Source organism: Balaenoptera borealis, assembly GCF_965194805.1.
Source record: "Balaenoptera borealis genome assembly, chromosome: 6".
In the NCBI taxonomy this organism is placed as follows: Eukaryota; Metazoa; Chordata; class Mammalia; order Artiodactyla; family Balaenopteridae; genus Balaenoptera; species Balaenoptera borealis.
The window spans coordinates 60,241,793-60,263,764 of record NC_138863.1 but is presented as its reverse complement, the minus strand read 5'-3'; the positions used below and the strand labels follow the sequence as shown (position 1 = coordinate 60,263,764).

General features: G+C 36.2%; 1 protein-coding gene across 7 annotated transcripts in view; it reads left to right on the top strand.

Moving 5' to 3' along the window:
* The window catches only part of RAPGEF4 (Rap guanine nucleotide exchange factor 4), a 308,486-nt gene that overhangs the window by 182,176 nt on the left and 104,338 nt on the right, over positions 1–21,972 (top strand). The window contains exon 1 of one of the 7 annotated variants that reach the window (XM_082395395.1): positions 950–2,712. The exons of the other annotated variants lie outside the window; for them this stretch is intronic. Within the exon in view, the coding sequence (XP_082251521.1) occupies positions 2,668–2,712 (45 nt within the window). The 5' untranslated portion in view covers positions 950–2,667. Of the gene's footprint in view, positions 1–949; positions 2,713–21,972 lie in introns of those variants that run through there. 7 annotated transcript variants of the gene reach the window in all.

The window sequence follows — 21,972 nt, the reverse complement described above, 5'->3', positions numbered from 1 at the left end:
TTATGTTCATCACCAGTAACTTGGCGCTGCTAGCATGTTATCTTGATTGACTGTGAGAATAAAATATATAGTATCGTTTATGTTTGATGTATTTGAATGTTTATTGTCCTTGTTTTGACAAATGGAAACCAAATTATTTGCAAAATACATCTTAGGTTTAGGAGAGAAAATTGTAGTGTTCTCAGATTGGATAAATTAATCTAGTGATTACATGTCATTTAGGATTTGGATTCTTTTCTAATAATTTGGTGTCAGAGTGCCCTGAGTCCCTAGATATTAAACTATTCTGTAGTTGTTCTCTTTACCTTTAGGTAAAATTACATTATAGATAGATGCACATATACACACCCATATGTACATATATATGGACATATGCAGATGTATATGTAAATTTATATTTAACCATTTTCATTCTTTAGAATTTCCAGAAAAGAAAATCGTAACACCAACTTTTCGTAATATGATCAGGCTTTGTTCAGAATTCTTATTGCCAGTTTTTATAAATGTTTAAGTTCTCTCCAGCTTTGTTTTATTTTCTGTTTTCCTTCAGTCAAAGAATGATTCAGAAGTACCCACAGAATGTGCTGTCTAGTTGCTTGAAAACCTTTAATCGAATGCATATGTACTGATGGATCCCAGGCCCCACGTGGAGCCATGAAAATAAAGTGTAGCACCTTCAGGGAGTCGCAGTGGGGGATGGAAGCAGACGTGTGAACACAAGCCAGCACACTGCAGCGCTGTGGCACGTGTGGTCGGGAGGCCGTGGCGGGACCGTGTGGCCTTAGAGGCTCTGCGGGCTTGAGTTAAGTCCAGCTCTGCCGCTTACTAACCATGTGAAGGTGGACAAGTTAGTTAACCTTTTACTCCTCTGTTTCCCCACCTACAGGGTAAGAGTAACAGTAGTGTGGGAGTAGTGGCATAGTGGTGGAAGCCGAGGGGCCTGCCAGGAGGATTAGTGAGATGAGGCAGGCCAAGCGCCAGTGCTGGCACCCCCTACAGGAGGCACATGGGGCCGTGTGGTTCTCAGAAGAAGGGGAGGGGCTCAGAGCAGGCCTCCCGGAGGAGGAGGAAATGCCTCCCTGCGCTCTTGATGGAACGTAGATGTTACCCAGGTGGAAGGGAAAGGAGAACGATGCATGAACAAAGGAACAGAGTACCAGAGCTTTTCAAAACCTTTCAAAATCAAAAACTTTTCATTATTTTGGACTCTACTTGCTAGGAGCCCTTGCAAAGTTGTCAAAATCTGACTTCTAAGCATCAGGCATTTCAGGGTTCCAACAAAACACCATTTTTTTCTTTTTTTTTTTTTTTAACTAAAGGTTGATCTGTTTTGAATGAAGATGGGGAATTAGTTTGAATTTCCCCCTATTTGTACATCCCAATATCATGCCTTCCTTTTAAAAATGACAGATCTAGAGCTGATGCCTTTGAAGCCTATTGTTCGCTCTGATCTCCAGCTCCTTTTCTGCTATAATTGCCCAGTCAGTGCTCTCTGATTTCTGTGGTTCTCCTTTGTTTTTTTCCCCCTTCTCTTGAATGAATCACTCTGCAAAGCTTTCTATTGAATTTTGACCTCGTTTTCCTTTTCCATTTGTCAAGGTTATTTTAAATTTCCTTCCAGTTTTCCTAAGTGCCAGCCACCCCACCCAGTTGGGTATCATTGCCAAATTTAATAAGAATGCTTTTGATTCCATAGTCAAGCCTTGAATCAACATGTTAAATCTAGCAGCATTCAGCAGAGGACCTAACCTTGTGGAATTTAATCTGCTTTCTGCTCATTTATTTGCATACATGATAAAATTATCCCATCCGGACATCAAAAAGAAACTTAGGAAAACATACTATGAAAATACCCCGTAAAACAGGTGCTAAGCCATTAAATTCACTTCCATCCAACTTTCTACCTATTTGTAATTTGACAGAAAAGGAAGATGAGAATTTTATTTCTGTCTCAGAATATACTAATATGACTGGATTCAATACATTTCCACTGTTATAGTCTGTGTCCCCAGAGGTGCATCAGCTTCTGTCCCTGACACTTAATAGCCAGCAACACTGAACAAGTCTTAGCTCTCTGACCCTCAGTTTCCTCATCGATAAAATGGTGATTTCCCCAATGAACCACAGCAAAAGGATTGTTGGGAGATCAAATAAGGTAAAGCAGGGGGGAAATTCCCAAATTTTGCACTGCTCCCAGACATAAAACACTACATTAAGCTTCCCTGGAGCTTCATTCCAAAGGAGATCACACCCTTGTTGGTAACCTCAGTCCAGGGATATTATCCTAGACTGGGGATCACTGAGGCTGTCCAGTAGGTTCTGGTTTAGGAGGAGACTGGGTCTGGGAAGCCTTTTAAAAGCTTGCGTCCTATTAGGACTTGGTCCAGTGCTCAATTCTGGGAAGACGGCAAGATGCCAAATGAAAAGTCGTTCAATCTTAATGTCCTTGTAACTTAGCTCAGCTAAGAGAATGAACAATTCCCAAGTCACACCAAGCACTGATTTGGTGCTGTAATTTGATAGCCCAATCCCAAACAAAGTGAGGAAACCACACCCAAAGTTGACTACAAAGACGGATGGGGTAGAGAGTAAGAGCTGTACGAGAGTAGAGAAAAGGAGGTAAGCTGGAGAAGGCGCCTGGCTCGTTTGGGGGCCCAGCAGAGAATCATGGATGTCATCATGGCAGTCCACCCTGCACCTTCTAGTTTTAGGGTATGTGAGCTTTTTTAATATTATGTTAACAAATTCTTCTATTTAAATTTTCAAAGCATTGCAATGTACAACTACCTAGTAAAGGAATTTGTAACATATTGCAAAAATGGCTGTGTCATTCAACAAGATATTCTTTTGACTGAAACAGGTAATGGTCCCTTCCCCTACACACACCCGTCCCCTGCTCCCCCAGCTTTATATTTTATGTTTTCTTTTTGGTGTCTGGTATGTTCAGAAAAACACTTGGGCTCCCTCTGGTGGCCGTTCCAGTGTTTCTACATGTCTAACCTTACAGCTGAAGTTTTAGTTACGTGGCGCAAAATGTTTGGATGAAAGTGGAAATATTAATAGTAAATTTTATTTTCTTTTGTAAGATGACTGGTACTTGGGAACCTCTGAATTAGCCAAAATATCCAACTCATTTATTCATTCATTCATTCATCCATTCATATATCTTCCAATCTAATATGTTGTTGATAATTTCACTTTACTAAATGAAGGGGCATCTGATCTGCAAGTCCATAGAAAGATATTGAGTCCCAATCCTGTAAGTCAAACAGATTTCCCCAAGAAGTGATTCTATTAACTAGCAAGTTTTTATAGAATGCTTACTGTGTATTAGCCCAGAGTTGGGCATTATGGGAAATATGTTGTTACTCATCATTTAAAAAATACATGAATAAGCTCTTCTGTAACAGTTGGCAATGTTATATTATTTCTTTTTCTCCTTTAAACTATATTCCCATTCTATTTACCACATAGAATTTTATCCTATTGTAATGAATCTTTGTCACCTGATTACTTTTAAATTATGACAATGTATTAGTCAATATACAGATTTAGCTACAGTAACAAAGACCCAAACATAAGTGTCTTAAATAAAACGAAAGATAATCTTCCTTCGTGTTAAGTGTCCAAATGTGAGCTGCCCAGGGTTAATGTGGCACCTCCAAGTTGTAATGTATTTTTATGATTGAAAGTGTCTTATTGATCACACTCTTACACTTTTATGTATCAAAAATAAGTATATATTTAAACCTTAATGTTTTAAAATTTCTAATGACCACAAGTTGCCTTTAAAATTTTTCTTCTGAATTGAATGACAGTTAGTAGTAGTATACAATTGTCAAAACAAAATAAATATTTTATATATATTTAGAAATAATTATTAAATATTAAATTATAACTGTAAAAGCATCATTGAATAACTTGGGTGCTTTTTAAAAATGAATTTGTTATCTATAGGCAGCAGGGGGTTAACATCAGTTCTCCACTTCTTGGTTTTTAGATATGTAAGCACTGGAAAAGCTTGTTCACATACATAAGCAGATGAGAATGGAAATAGTTTTACATAGCAATGTCACTAAACTCTGACTCCTGAGCAGCTAATGTGGTGCCTCATGGGGAGAGAGAGATATTGTAGTCACATTGGAGGTTGTGGAAAGTGTTACATTCTGGGTGGATTTTGAAAATGGAGTCATAGGATCTTCTGATGAATTAAATGTGAGGTGAGAGAGAAGGAGAGAAGTCAAGGACGACTTAAGGGTTCTTGGCCCAATCACGCAGAAGGATGCAGCTCCAACAGCTAAGAAAGGGAAGACAGGATGAAGTGAATTTGGACACCTAGTTTGAAGGTCGTTATACTAGACAGTATCCAGGAATGAGGTATGAGTAGGCTTTTGTACTGTACCCCTGTCCAGTCAATAGTTAATGATAATAAACATTAGATTAGAGAGTGGTAATGAGATTTGATTTTAGGTATTTATACTGAGTAGTATATGCCTGGGGCATGAATAAAATTAGAATGTTTCTGAAAGAATTAAAAATAAGACAAAAATAAGCAAGAATTTTATTAGGTTTGGCTCCCCCCTTCTGTTATATTTTGTAGGTTTTAAGAGAATTTATGTTTGTGAGCAAATTTTGTGTATAACTGCAGGTATCACCTTTCAAATAAAAGGTTAATGAAAAGTTGATTTATGGAATATTTCAAGTAGAAATAGTAAATGAATCAAGCTAACAAAGTGTGACTTAATAGACATCCTCAGGGACCTAGGATGAACAGGTAGAGGCATATTATTTGTAACTTAGCCCACAAATTATTTCCATATGATTTAAATGGCTATGACCTGCTTGAAACAATTTTTCTTAATTAATTTAATCATTCTCTTTATAGCTTCTTATGCTACTAAATGGGTTAATAACCCCCTTTTTCTTAAATAAATTAATTTTTCCAGCCTAGCCACAAATTTCCAATTAAGTTTGAAGGAGTGAAGTAATTCCATAGTAGGGGAAAAATGATTATATTTAATTCTTTTAAAATCAACTGACATGTATCAAGTGCCCACTATGTGCCACACAGATACAAACTTTGGTTCTGGAGCTACAAAGTCCAATAAAACGAATTCTTGACTTCAAAGAGCAAACAGCCTAACAGCTTAAACAGCCTAGGACAAAGACTGGTTAAACGGATAATTATATCAGAATGTGGTACTGAGAGAGACTGGAGTTAAGTGCCAAAATACCTCACACATTGTAAGAGCCACGTCACTTGAACCCAAAGGATTTCTGAAAAAAGAAAGTTTCATTATTCACCACCCCTGATGTTTTCCTGATTCAAAAGAATGCAGTTACTAAGTTACTATATAACTCCAAACTGTGGAGGATACAGGTGGCAGAAACCCATTTTAAGCCAGTTCAAAAGCAAAGTCCACAGGAAGAGCAGGTGTGGAGCTGGCCTTGGACTAATAGAGGCCAAGGGCTCTACTTCCACCTCTCCGCAAGCCTGGAAACATGGTCACCAACTATTCCTGGTTTTTCCCCAGCAGCTACTGTTAGAAAACCTTGGGGAAGGACACGGACTGATCTAGTGTAGGTCCTGTGGTCCCTCTACCCCAATTCTGAGTCAGTGTGGGTGAGATACCACTGTGGGCTCAGCTCTGACAGTGGGGAGGTCTGGCCCTGGAAGTAGGCAGGACAGGAAATAGTAACTGCTCACTATTCCTCCCCAGTGACGCACATTCAGCTGACTTCTAAAAACTCAGTCCCCTTCCTCGGGTGTACTCAGATAACAGCATAATGCAATCAATATCACATTTGGGGGTTAGTCTTCATCCCTTGTTTATGAAGAAATAGGACAGAAGCAGTTAGGAGAATAATGTTGACATCACAATTTGCAACAGCTTTGCACTAAGCATTGTGCTTTAAAAACGACATGCATTCCATTCAATCAGAATCATAATTTCTTTTTCACTGTCTTCTTAACATGTATGATGTGGAAATTAACAAGATTTGATCTTGTTAAGTCTTTTGAGATACTTAGATGTGGGTTCTGAACCAGTAGATGATAGCAGCAATCCTATGTGTCCTGGGATATTACAGGAATTCTTCTTTTTTATCTATTTGGTTTAAAGTTTGTGAGCCAAATTTACATTCAGATGAGTCATTGAAGCTTATATTGTGTGCCTAAAGGGAAATGTTTATGCCAAGAGTCTAAGATGAAGTCCAGCAAGACAGTGGATTTTTAAAATCATGGTTATCTTTCCCTGATAATAAATGTAATAGTACTTATGTTGAATATTTGGAAACATAAAACTGTTTTTTAAAATCTCCTAAAATGCCACCACCCAGAGCTCTGAGTGTTTCTATATTTAATACATAGAAACAAATTTTAGTTTACACTGTATATATAGTTTCATATCCTACCTTTTTCAGTGAAGTTTTTTAAAGGACTTTAATATTGTCCCAACCATATTGGAGAATGAATTTCCTCTGCAATAATTTTTTTTTTCAAACAGCTATCTATATCTTTTGAAGTTAGTTTTCACTTCATCCCCTTCCCATTTTTGGAATTATTTTTGGTTACATTGCTGTTGTTCTTCCTTCATTTCTGATGTTCTAAGTTTCTGACTGGTATCATTTCCTCTCTGACTGAAGAACTTCCTCTAGAAATTCTCGTAAAACAGGTCTGCTGGCTACAAATTCACCAACGTTTTTCTTCGCTTGAGAATGTCTTTCTTTCACCTTCATTCCTAAAGGATATTTTAAAGGATAGAGAATTATGAATTGACAATTTTTATCTTTTAGCATTTTTATGAGCCAATATTGATACATTATTAGTAATGAAAGTCTATTGTTTATTCAGACTTCCTTTGTTTTTACATAGTATCCTTTTTCTGTTCCTGCACCCCTTCCAGGATATCACTTCATATTTAGTGGTCCTGTCTCCTTAGACTCCTTTGGTTGTTCCAGTTTCTCAGACTTTCCTTGTTGTTGATGAAGTGGCAAATTTGAGGGATACTGGTCAGGTGTTTAGGAGAATGTTCCTCACTTGTGATTTGTCTGATATTTTTTCAAGATCAGACTCAGATTATAGGTTTTCTGGGAAAGACAACAGATGTACCATTTTCATCACACCATATCAAGAATATGTACTATCAAGGTGATTTATCATTGTTAACATTGACTTTGATTATTTGGTTAAGGTAGTATTTTCCAAGTTTCTCCACTGTAAAGTCATCCCCTTTCCAGACTGAACTCTTTGAGAGGAAGTCACTATGCACAGCCCACACTTGAGAAGGGAGTTATGCTCTACCTCCTTGATAGCAGATATCTACATAAATCATTTGAAATTCTTCTTATGGGGGATTGTCTCTTCTACCACATTTATTTATTTATTTATTTATTCATTCATTCATTCATTCATTCAACCGTTTTTCCTATCAGCATAGACTCATAGGTATTTATTTTATATTTTGGGTTATAACCCAATATTACTATATTTATTTTCTTAGTCAGGTTGTTCCAGCATTGGCCACTGGTAGCTCTTTAAGTTGGCTCCTGTGTTTCTTTGACGTATTCCATAATCGTATTTTGTTTTGGTTTATATTTTTGGACATTTTTTTGACACAACTAGATGCTTGTATATTCCCTGTCCCCATCTTAGCAGTAGCCGTTTTGTCAAGGATCCTTGGTTCCTTTTATTGAAGATCTTGGTATTAGAAACCAAGATCTGGGTGCTTGTTACTACTGGGATGTTATTGCTTCTAAGCCCTCTCAGCTAAAAGAGCAAGGAAATAGATGTGGGTATACTAACTCGTGCATAATGCATATCTATAAATACATATATATACATACACCTATCTGTATCTATATTTAGCCAAGTATGAGTTCATACTGATTTCTCTAACTGTAATCCATTACCAAATGAATCATTCTATCCTTTTCTTCTTGCTTGTTTGAAACTTCTCACTCTAACATTGAGAAATTTGACTTGTACCATCTGTCATCTATTTAATTGTCTAATTCCAGCATATGTGTGTAGTGGTTTTGATTACCTGTACCCCTATGAGAAACAAACTTTATCAATTAGAATGGAGTGCTTATGTATAGTGTTTTGCCTTTAGTCTTACAGACTGCTCATTTCTAAAACTATCTAAGTCAGCACCTTCCCTACCTCCCTCACCCTACTCCCTTCAGGGAGGTTATTTCATACATTTGTAATACAGTCAAATTCTTTTGTCACAGTCTGCATTTCATCCTGGGATCCCTAACCTCCTAAATCATAGTTTTAATCGTCATATGTTAACTTGCACTCCTGGTCCTAAGTTCTATGCATTTTGACAAATGCATAATATCATGTACATGTACAGTATCATGTGATACTGTACCTTTACAGTATCACAGAACAGTTTCACCGTCCTAAAAATTTTTCTGTGTTTCACCTATCCATCCTTATCTGAAGCCCTGGCAACCACTGATTTGTTTATTCTCTCTATAATTCTGCCTTTTTCAGGAAGTCAAATAAATAGCATGTTATAGTATGTAGACTGGCTTCTTTCACTTAGAAATGTACATTTAAGATTCAGTGTTTTGCATGGCTTGAGCATTTGTTTTATCACTGCATAGCATTCCATTGTATAGATGTACCACAGTTTGTTTATTCTCCTATTGAAGGACATCTTCGTTGCTTCCATTTCTTGGCAGTTATAAATAAAACTGTTATAAACATTTGTGAGCAGATTTTGTGTGAACATAAATTTTCAAATCAGTTGGGTAAATACTTAGGAGTGCAATTGCTGGATTGTACTGTCAGACTACATTTAGCTTTGTAAGAAACTGCCAAACTGTCTTCCAAAGTAGCTATACCATTTTGCATCCCCACTAACAATGAATGATAGTTACTTTGCTCTGCATCTTCACCAGCAATTGGTATTGTCTGTTTTCTGTATTTTAGCCATTCTAATATAGGAATGTAGTGGTATCTCATTCTTGTTTTGATTTTCATTTTCCTACTGACAGATGATGTTGAGAAACTCTTCATATGCTGTTTGCCATCTGTATATCTTCCTTTTTGAGGCATCTGTTAAGATCTTTTGCCCATTTTATTTTTTCAAGCTTTTTCAATAATGTGTTAGTTTCAAGTGTACAGTAAAGCAATTCAGTTAGATATATATGTATGTATCTATATGTACATATGTACACATATATTCTTTTCCATTACAGGTTATTACAAGTTATTGAATATAGTTCCCTGTGCTATACAATAGGTCCTTGTTGTTTATATATTAAATATATAGTAGTTTGTATCTGTTAATCCCTAACTCCTGACTTATCCCATCCCCCTTCCCTTTTGGTAATCATAGGATTGTTTTCTATGTCTGAGAGTCTGTTTCTGTTTTGTAGATAAGGTCATTTGTATCCTTTTTTAGATTCCACAAATAAGTGATATCATATGATATTTGTCCTTGTATGACTTACTTCACTTAGTATGATAATCTCTAGGTCCATCCATGTTGTTGCAAATGACATAATTTCATTCAATTTTATGGCTGAGTAATATTCCATTTTATATAGGTACCACATCTGCTTTATCCATTCATCTGTTGATGGACATTTATGTTGCTTCCATGTCTTGGCTATTGTAAATAGTGCTGCTGTGAACATTGGGGTGCATGTATCTTTTCTGATTAGAGTTTTCATCTTTTCCAGATACCTGACCAAGAGTGGGGTTGCTGGATCATATGGTAGCTCTATTTTTAGCTTTTTAAGGAACCTCCATACTGTTCTCCATAGTGGCAGCAGCAATTTACATTCCCACCAACAGTGCAGGAGGGTTCCCTTTTCTCCACACCCTCTCAGCATTTATTATTTGTAGACTTTTTGATTGTTGCCATTCTGACCAGTGTGAGGTGATACCTTATTGAAGTTTTTGATTTACATTTCTCTAATAATTAGCGATGATGAGCATCTTTTCATGTGCCTCTTGTCCACCTGTATACCTTGTTTGGAGAAATGTCTATTTAGGTCTTCTGCCCATTTTTTGATTGGGTTATTTGTTTTTTGGTATTGAGTTGTTTGAGCTGTTTGTGTATTTTGGAAATTAAGCCCTTCTTGGTTGCATTGTTAGCAAATATTTTCTCCCAGTCCATAGGTTGTCTTCGTTTTGTTTACAATTTCCTTTGCTGTGCAAAAGCTTATAAGTTTGATTAGGTCCTCTTTGTTTATTTTTGCTTTTATTTCTTTTACTTTGGGAGACTGACCTAAGAAAACATTGCTACAATTTATGTCAGAGAATGTTTTGCCTATGTTCTCTTCTAGGAGTTTTATGGTGTCTTGTCTTATATTTAAGTTTTTAAGCCATTTTGAGTTTATTTTTGTGTTTGGTATGAGGGAGTGTTCTAAATTCATTGATTTACATGTGGCTGTCCAGCTTTCCCAACACCACTTGCTGAAGAGACTATCTTTTCTCCATTGTATATTCTTGCCTTCTTTGTCAAAGATTAATTGACCATGGGTGTGTGGGTTTATTTCTACGCCCTGTATTCTGTTCCATTGATCCATATGTCTGTTTTTGTGCCAGTACCATGCTGTTTTCATTACTGTAGTTTTGTAGTAAGAAGTCTGGGAGGGTTATGTCTCCAGCTTGGTTCTTTTTCCTCAGGATTGCTTTGGCAATTCTGGGTCTTTTGTGGTTTCATATAAATTTTAGGATTATTTGTTCTAGTTCTGTGAAAAATTCCATGGGTAATTTGATAGGCATTGCATTAAATCTGTAGATTGCTTTGGGTAGTATGGCCATTTTAACAATATTAATTCTTCCACCCAAGAGCATGGAATATCTTTCCATTTCTTTGAATCATCTTCAATTTCCTTTATCAATGTTTTATAGTTTTCAGCATATAATTCTTTCACCTCCTTGGTCAGGTTTATTCCTAGGTATTTTGTTGTTGTTGTGATTTTTTTTTGAATTTTTGAATTTTATTTTATTTATTTTTTTATACAGCAGGTTCTTATTAGTTATCCATTTTATATATATTAGTGTATACATGTCAATCCCAATCTCCCAATTCATCACACCACCACCACCACCACCCTGCCACTTTCCCCCCTTGGTGTCCATATGTTTGTTCTCTACATCTGTTTGACGTGATTTTAAAAAGGATTTTTTTTTTTACTTTCTCTTTCTCATATTTCATTATTAGTGTAAAGAAATGCAACTGATTTCTGTATGTTAATCTTCTATCCTGCTACCTTACTGAATTCATATATCACTTCTAATAGTTTTTGTGTGGAGTTTTTAGGGTTTTCTGTATAGAGTATCATGTCATCTGCATATAATGACAATTTTACCTCTTCCCTTCCAATTTGTATGCCTTTTCTTTCTTTTTCTTGTCTGATTGCTGTGGCTAGGACTTCCAAAACTATGTTGAATAGACGTGTTGAGAGTAGGCATCCTTGTCTTGTTCCAGATTTTAGTGGGAAAGCTTACAGCTTTTCACTGCTGAGTATTATGCTGGCTGGCTATGGGTTTGTCATAAATAACTTTTATTATATTGAGATGTGTTCCCTCTATACCTATTTTGGTGAGAGTTTTTATCATAAGTGGATGTTGAATTTTATCAAATGGTTTTTCTGCATCTATTGAGATGATCGTGTCATTTTTGTCTTTTCTTTTGTTGACGTGAGGTAATTGACTTATGTATGTTGAACCATCCTTGTGACCCTGTGATGAATCCAACCTGATCATGGTGTATGATCCCTCTGTGTGTTGTTGGATTCAGTTTGCTAATATTTTGTTGAGGATTTTTCTTTTTTTGGTAGTATCTTTGTCTGGTTTTGGTATCAGGGTAATGGTGGCTTTGTAGAATGACTTTGGGAGTGTTCCCTCTTCTTCAGTCTTTTGGAAGAGTTTGAGAAGGATTGGTATAAGTTCTTCTTTGTATGTTTGGTAGCATTCCCCAGTGAAACCATCTGGTTCTGGACTTTTATGTGCAGGGAGGTTTTGTTTTTTTTATAGATTCCATTTCACTTCTACTGATTGGTCTGCTCAGAGAATCTATTTCTTCTTCCAATCCATGAACATGGAATATTTCTCCACTTATTTAGATCTTCTTTGATTTCTTTCACTCATGTTTTGTAGTTTTCTGCATACATATCCTGTACATATTGTATTAGATTTATGCCTAAGTACTTCAATTTTCTTTTGTCACTATTTTAAGAGGTATTTTTTTTACATTTTAAATTCCAATTGTTTATTACTGGTATCTAGAAAAGCAATTGTTATTTATTTATGACCTTATATCCTATGATCTTGCTATACTCACTTATTAGTTCTAAGAGTTCTTTTGTAGATTCTTTGTGATTTTCTGCATAGAACAATCATGCTGTCTGCAAATAAAGACTGTTTTATTTCTTTCTCTCCAACCTGAGTACCTTTTATTTATTTTTCTTATTGCACTAACTAGGATTTCCACTATGATGTTGAGTAGGAGTGAGAAAGGACGTCCTTGCTATTAGGTTTTTAGTATAATCATTTTTACCACATATTTTAACTCTTCCATGAAACATTATTTGTAATGGCTACAAAATATCCCCCAATTCTGATATATCATCACTTATTTTTAACCATTTGTATAGTGTTGCATATTTTGGTTGTTTCTAACTTCTCTATTCTTTAGTTTTATTTTCTTTACAATAAAGAAGAAAAGTGTCCACCTCATGAAGTTATTGTGGAAAGTAAATAATCCATGGAAAGTTCTTATTGCCTTGTCTGACAAAAATAAGCACTTGACAAAATGCTTTTTTGGTTATAAGCATTATTGAGGCTTATGAAAAATAAAGGATTAGGAGAGCTAGGGTAGAACCTGTGTTTACGGGCAGAGATTTCTCTTTATACGCCTGTGGAAGCTGTATTATGGAAATATACCAGAGGAGTAAACAGACAAGGAGGCTGGAACCAGACTACTTGAGTTCAGATGCTGGCTCTGCCACATCCTAGTTATGTGGCCTTGAGCAATTTACTTAACCTCTCTAAGACTCAGGTTCATCATCTAAAAAATAGATTGATAACAATAGAACCTACCTCCTAAGTTTGTTGTGAGGATTAAATTAGTACATGCATATAAAGTTTTCACAGCATGGTACCTGGCACACAGTGTGCATTCAACAAATGTTTTATTCTTATGATCATAAACAGGTTAATTTGCCTCATTTGTATCTCTAATATATTTTTTAATTCTTTTAGCCCAAACTCATAACCACCATCTTCTTTCTCTCTTTCTAACGTCAAGATTTAAGGACCACATTCACATTTTGTGCTAAAGAAGATAGTATTTTTGCTACTTTCCTTTTTCCAACTGGTCCCTCCTTTTTTTTAGCCTTCGTTATTTCGACAGTTCAATTTAAGTACGCTATGCCAGCTGCTGAGGTCAGCACTGGGGCACCGGGGGGAATAAAATAAACATGGCCCTCCCTGTTAGACCTTATAGTCTGGTAAAAATGTCAGATAGTAAACTAGTAATTACAACTGTACCATGTGCTACTAAAGGAAGTGCAGGATGCCCTAAAGCGGCACTGGCCCATAGACATATGAGTCACATATGTAATTCTAAAATTTTCTACATTTTAAAAAGTAAGAAGAAAAAGGTAAGATTAATTTTAATAATTTATTTAGCCCAATATATCTAAAATATTCCCATTTCAACATATTACCAATATAATACATTATTACCAATATATTTTACTTTTTTTATTCTTGTACTTCACCTTCAGACTCCAGCATGTATTTCCCACATCTCAATTCAGACTAGCCACATTTCAAGTGCTCCATGGTCACATCTGGCTAGTGGCTACCATATTGGACATTGCAGCTCTAGCAGCATATGATAGAGCCTGGTACATTTTGCTGAGACTTGAAGGATGAGGACATCAGGAAAAGGGAGAGGAATACATGTTATAAGCAGAGGGAACAGATTGGGCAAAACCTGTAAAACAAAAGAGTTTGGCATATTTGAGGGACTGGAAAACATTCTGAGCAAAAAGAAAGATGATGGAAAATGAGGCTGGAGAGGTAGGCAGGGGTGAAATTATGAAGAGCCTTTTGAATAGTGTTAAGAAGTTTGGATTTGTTCCAAGAAGAATGGGAAACCATTGAAGGGTTTTAAATAGAAAAACAGCATGATCAGATTGGCTCTTTTTAAAAATGAGACTTACTCCAGAGGAAAGAAGGACAAGGAAATTATCCATAGAAGGCAGAATAGTGTTGGGGTTAACTAGAGGATTCAGGTACCAAAGCTGCCACCTGCCAGCCATGTGACCCAAGACAGGAGACTTAACCTTCTGTAGTCTCAGTTTCCTCATCTGGGAAATGGGAATAATACAAGTACCTCATCAAAGGGTTGTTGTGAGTGTTCAGTAAGATAAACCATGTGAACCACTTAGCATATAGCACTTAATAAATATTTGTTCTTATCTTCTCCTGAGACCAGAATAGTCCCTTATAAGATGAATTCACAAACCTTCCTTCTTCCTCTTCTTTTCTGGAATCCTATTCTGAAGCACCTTAAACATATGAGATGAGGAAAGAAGGGAACAACTTCCCCTACCCGACAACCCAAATCAGACAGGAAAACCACTTTCACTATCTTGTCCTTCACTCCAGTTTGTGTGTGCTTTTATATCCTGAGAACAGTTTTTATATGAACTATGTAGTCTTAGAGTTTTCTCTGCTCTGTATCTTCATAAAGAGTCCCACATGTTCCTTCTTTAAAGATACGGTAAGATCACCGAGGTATAAACTCCTAATGATAGAATAAGTCAGAAAAAGCAATGATGTTAGCAACTGATAACAGACCATTTATTTATGGTGTTTTCAGGTGTAGTGAATCATCCAGGGCATTTTACGTGCAAAGTTTTGAAGTAAGATATTTTAATACAAAGATTAAATCGCATGGAGAAGTGTTTCCCTCACTTCTAGCCAAAACATGAACATCTGAAGCTGTCTCCTTCACCTTCCTCCCCATTCGTGGTACTACACCCTCATGTGCATTCTGGAGAGAACCCCACTGTGTTCAGAATGAAATTTCAGAATGAAATTTTTGGTTCTCAAAATTTTTCAGATTTTAAGCAGTAAGACACTAACATATTAAAAGTTTACTCTTTATTTGGAAAGGAGGTTTACTTTAAAATGCAGCCTGTCACTTCTTTAATTTTTAAGCGGCACAAAACAGAGATTTGTAGTGTTTCTAATGCCAGATAGAGGTGGAGACAAGAAAATAGGTAAGCAGTGGAGTGTTGTTATCTTGGGTGGGTGCCCAGAGAGGGGTGTAGCACCACTACCTCAGATAGTGACTACCTTCCTACACTTAGGCTGTTTCTGTTTCATGGCTGCAAACCCAACCCTTCCAGAATCTGGAGCCTCATGTAATTGAAACAGATGGGAACAAGATACTTGGTACTTTCTCTGAAAACAGCCTGTTAATCACCAAATCTTATAATGATTAACCCCAGTCTGGCTGAACGCTTTAATCAAGGGGCTGTTAGAGCTTTGTGATATGCAGCCGAACGTTTCTCCTTTCTTGAAGAGATACTGAAAATCTGTCCTGAGGGTGAGCTAGAATCCTCATCTTATTTCTCCCCAAAAATTATGTCCACAGTTTTAAGTTTCTAGTCAATAAAAGAACACAATAACATTTGATTCCTTCTCATTGTACCTGCAGATGTTTCAAGTATTTCTAAAGCCTTTCATATTACTTTGAATAAAAAACCACGACCCAGAGGTAGAAATGCCACGTTTCTAAAGTATGCTTAAGCCTCCATCAGCTTAGTATACCTCCAGTAATAGTAAGGCCTTAAAATTTGGGGTTTTTTCTTCTTAGGCACACTCTAGAAAATTAGAAAAATACAGAAAGGGGAAGAAAGAAAAATATAAGTGCAATCAAATTTTAAAAGTTTAATATATTACACTACTTATTTCTTTGGCCTTTTAAGATATGCACTTTTCATATCTAATTGAAAACATCATCTGCATCAGAGCAACTTGGTTTAAAAAAAAAAAAGATGGCTGGGTTTGGGGAACCTGGTTTATGAGCCAGATGTGAAATGAGTTTGATGTCTAATGTAGTATGCTACTTTTCTGCCTTGTTTTCATACTTTATATGATATACCTTTTAGGTCTTTGATCATTTTTGTTTTGATGAGCTTTGTAAAGGCTTAATTCTTGAGAACATTAATAGGTTTTTGCTATTATAGGAATTTTGCATAACATAGACCCACTATATTGCTGTTCTCAGGTTTCTGAGTCCCTAAAGAGTATCAAAATCATTTGAATGCTCTTGTCCTGTATTGGTACTAAGATTGTATTTATTGTAGCTTTAGCTTACTAGGTTGTTTGAGGCAGAAAAAAAAATCTTTTAAAATTTCCAGACAAATACACCTACATGCAGAAGACCTACAAAAGTCAATTGAGTGCATGATTTCCATTTCACAGTGCAGGATAAAGAACTCTTTTTCTCATGGTAATTATCTTACCTTTCCCAACTGGGAGTTACTATGTTATCAAAATTATGGCTTAGGACATTTTGCAAAGCATGCATTTTAAAATGTAAAATGTATTTGTTTTCCTGTTGGAAATTTTTGTCTTAATTGATTAATTTGTTCCACATTAATATTTATTATTCTTAGTACAGAAGCCAATGGCTATATTCAAGAGGCCAATGATAGACCATTTTTCTAAGAGTTTATCCAGAAGTTTATCCAGAAATGTCCTATCCAAAGTTACCTTCAGACTTACAAAAACAAACCCAAAACAATTAAGAAAATGGTCATAGGAACATACATATCGATAATTACCTTAAACGTGAATGGATTAAATGCTCCAACCAAGAGACACAGGCTTGCTGAATGGATACAAAAACAAGACCCATATATATGCTGTCTACAAGACACCCACTTCAGACCTAGGGACACATACAGACTGAAAGTGAGGGAATGGAAAAAGATATTCCATGCAAATGAAAATCAAAAGAAAGGTGGAGTAGCAATACTCATATCAGATAAAATAGACTTTAAAATAAAGAATGTTACAAGAGACAAGGAAGGACACTACATAACGATCAAGGGATCAATCCAAGAAGAAGATATAATAATTATAAATATATATGCACCCAACATAGGAGCACCTCAATACATAAGGCAACTGCTAACAGCTCTAAAAGAGGAAATCGACAGTAACACAATAATAGTGGGGGACTTTAACACCTCACTTACACCAATGGACAGATCATCCAAAATGAAAATAAGTAAGGAAACAGAAGCTTTAAATGACACGATAGACCAGATGGATTTAATTGATATTTATAGGACATTCCATCCAAAAACAGCAGATTACACTTTCTTCTCAAGTGTACATGGAACATTCTCCAGGATAGATCACATCTTGGGTCACAAATCAAGCCTCAGTAAACTTAAGAAAATTGGAATCATATCAAGCGTCTTTTCTGACCACAACGCTATGAGATTAGAAATGAATTACAGGGAAAAAAACGTAAAAAACACAAACACATGGAGGCTAAACAATACGTTACTAAAAAACCAAGAGATCACTGAAGAAATCAAAGAGGAAATCAAAAAATACCTAGAGACAAATGACAATGAATACACGACGATCCACAACCTATGGGATGCAGCAAAAGCAGTTCTAAGAGGGAATTTTATAGCTATACAAGCCTACCTCAAGAAACAAGAAAAATCTCAAACAATCTAACCTTACACCTGAAGGAACTAGAGAAAGAAGAACAAACAAAACCCAAAGTTAGCAGAAGGAAAGAAATCATAAAGATCAGAGCAGAAATAAATGAAACAGAAACAAAGAAAACAATAGCAAAGATCAATAAAACTAAAAGCTGGTTCTTTGAGGAAATAAACAAAATTGATAAACCATTAGCCAGACTCATCAAGAAAAAGAGGGAGAGGACTCAAATCAATAAAATTAAAAATGAAAAAGGAGAAGTTACAACAGACACCGCAGAAATACAAAGCATCCTAAGAGACTACTACAAGCAACTTTATGCCAATAAAATGGACAACCTGAAGGAAATGGACAAATTCTTAGAAAGGTATAACCTCCCAAGACTGAACCAGGAAGAAATAGAAAATATGAACAGACCAATCACAAGTAATGAAATTGAAACTGTGATTAAAAATCTTCCAACAAACAGAAGTCCAGGACCAGATGGCTTCACAGATGAATTCTATCAAACATTTAGAGAACAACTAGCACCCATCCTTCTCAAACTCTTCCAAAAAATTGCAGAGGAAGGAACACTCCCAAACTCATTCTACAAGGCCGCCATCACCCTGACACCTAAACCAGACAAAGATACTACAAAAAAAGAAAATTACAGACCAATATGACTGATGAATATAGATGCAAAAATCCTCAACAAAATACTAGCAAACAGAATCCAACAGCACATTAAAAGGATCATACACCACCATCAAGTGAGATTTATCCCAAGGATGCTAGGATTCTTCAATATATGCAAATCAATCAATGTGATACACCATATTAACAAATTGAAGAAGACAAACCATATGATCATCTCAATAGATGCAGAAAAAGCTTTTGACAAAATTCAACACCGATTTATGATAAAAACTCTCCAGAAAGTGGGCATAGAGGGAACCTACCTCAACATAATAAAGGCAGTATACGACAAACCCACAGCAAACAGCATACTCAGCGGTGAAAAACTGAAAGCATTTCCTCTAAGATCAGGAACAAGACAAGGATGTCCACTCTCACCACTATTATTCAACATAGTTTTGGAAGTCCTAGCCACAGCAATCAGAGAAGAAAAAGAAATAAAGGAATACAAATTGGAAAAGAAAAAGTAAAACTGTCACTGTTTGCAGATGACATGATACTATACATAGAGAATCCTGAAGATGCCACCAGAAAACTACTAGCGCTAATCAATGAATTTGGTAAAGTTGCAGGATACACAATTAATGCGCAGAAATCTCTTACATTCCTATACACTAATGATGAAAAATCTGAAAGAGAAGTTAAGGAAACACTCCCATTTACCACTGCAACAAAAAAGAATAAAATACCTAGGAATAAACCTACCTAGGGAGACAAAAGACCTGTATGCAGAAAACTATAAGACACTGATGAAAGAAATTAAAGATGATACCAACAGATGGAGAGATATACCATGTTCTTGGATTGGAAGAATCAATATTGTGAAAATGACTATACTACCCAAAGCAATCTACAGATTCAATGCAATCCCTATCAAATCACCAATGGCATTTTTTACGGAACTTGAACAAAATATCTTAAAATTTGTATGGAGACACAAAAGACCCCGAATAGCCAAAGCAGTCTTGAGGGAAAAAAACAGAGCTGGAGGAATCAGACTCCCTGACTTCAGCCTATACTACAAAGCTACAGTAATCATGACAATATGGTACTGGCACAAAAACAGAAACATAGATCAATGGAACAAGATAGAAAGCCCAGAGGTAAACCCACACACCTATGGTCAACTAATCTATGACAAAGGAGGTAAGGATATACAGTAGAGAAAAGACAGTCTCTTCAATAAGTGGTGCTGGGAAAACTGGACAGCTACATGTAAAAGAATGAAATTAGAACACTCCCTAACACCATACACAAAAATAAACTCAAAATGGATTAGAGACCTAAATGTAAGACCAGACACTATAAAACTCTTAGAGGAAAACATAGGAAGAACACTCTTTGAGATAAATCACAGCAAGATCTTTTTTGATCCACCTCCTAGAGTAATGGAAATAAAAACAAAAATAAACAAATGGGACCTAATGAAACCTCAAAGCTTTTGCACAGCAAAGGAAACCATAAACAAGACGAAAAGACAGCCTACTGAATGGGAGAAAATATTTGCAAATGATATGACCGATAAGAGGTTAACATCCAATATATATAAGCAGCTCTTACAACTCAAAAACAAACAACCCGACTGAAAAATGAGCAGAAGACCTGAATAGGCATTTTTCCAACGAAGACATGCAGACGGCCAACAGGCACATGAAAAGATGCTCAACATCACTGATCATCAGGAAAATGCACATCAAAACCACAAAGAGATATCACCTCACACCTGTCAAAGTGGCTATCAAAAAGAACGCAAATGACAAATGTTGGCAAGGATGTGGAGAAAAGGGAACCCTCGTACACTGTTGGTGGAAATATAAATTGATGCAACAACTGTGGAAAACACTATGGAGGTTTCTCAGAAAACTAAAAGAACTACTGTATGACCCAGCAATTCCACTCCTGGGTATATATCCAAAAAAACAAAAACACTAATTTGAAAAGATACATGCACCCCTATGTTCACAGCAGCATTATTTACAATTACCAAGATATAGAAGCAACCTAAGTGTCCATCAACAGATGAATGGATAAAGAAGTTGTGGTATATGTATACAATGGAATACTACTCAGCCATAAAAAAAGAATGCAATTTTGCCATTTGCACCAACATGGGTGGACCTGGAGGTCATTATGCTAAGTGAAATAAGTCAAACAGAGAAAGACAAATACTGTATGATATCACTTATATGTGGAATCTAAAGAGTACAACAAACTAGTGAATACAACAACAACAACAAAAAACAGACTCACCAATATAGAGAACAAACTAGTGGTTATCAATGAAGAGAGGGAAAGGGGGAGGGGCAATCTAGGGGTAGGGGATTAAGAGGTACAAACTACTATGTATAAAATAAGCTTCATGCAGCTCAATATCAAAAAAACAAATAACCCAATCCAAAAATGGGCAGAAGACCTAAATAGACATTTCTCCAAAGAAGATATACAGATTGCCAACAAACACATGAAAGAATGCTCAACATCATTAATCATTAGAGAAATGCAAATCAAAACTACAATGAGATATCATCTCACACCAGTCAGAATGGCCATCATCAAAAAATCTACAAACAATAAATGCTGGAGAGGGTGTGGAGAAAAGGGAACCCTCTTGCACTGTTGGTGGGAATGTAAATTGATAGAGCCACTATGGAGAACAGTATGGAGGTTCCTTAAAAAACTAAAAATAGAACTACCATATGACCCAGCAATCCCACTACTGGGCATATACCCTGAGAAAACCATAACTCAAAAAGAGTCATGTACCACAATGTTCATTGCAGCTCTATTTACAATAGCCAGGACATGGAAGCAACCTAAGTGTCCATTGACAGATGAATGGATAAAGAAGATGTGGCACATATACACAATGGAATATTACTCAGCCATAAAAAGAAACGAAATTGAGTTATTTGTAGTGAGGTGGATGGACCTAGAGTGTGTCATACAGAGTGAAGTAAGTGCTAACACATATATATGGAATCTAAAAAAAAAAAAAAAAGGTCATGAAGAACCTAGGGGCAGGACAGGAATAAAGACGCAGACCTACTAGAGAATGGACTTGAGGACACAGGGAGGGGGAAGGATAAGCTGAGACAAAGTGAGAGAGTGGCATGGACATATATACACTACCAAATATAAAACCGATAGCTAGTGGGAAGCAGCCGCATAGCACAGGGAGATCAGCTCGGTGCTTTGTGACCACCTAGAGGGGTGGGATAGGGAGGGTGGGAGGGAGGGAAATGCAAGAGGGAAGAGATATGGGGATATATGTATATGTATAGCTGATTCACTTTGTTATAAAGCAGAAACTAACACACCATTGTAACCAATTATACTCCAATAAAGATGTTAAAAAAAATAATAAGCTTCAAGGTTATATTGTGCAACACAGGGAATATTTTTAACTATAAATGGAGTATAACCTTTAAAAATTGTGAATCACTATATTGTACAGCTGTAACTTATATAATATTGTACATCAACTATACTTAAATTTTTAAAAGTAACTAGAAAAAAAATCCATTGTAGAGTTTCCACAACATGTAACATTAAATATG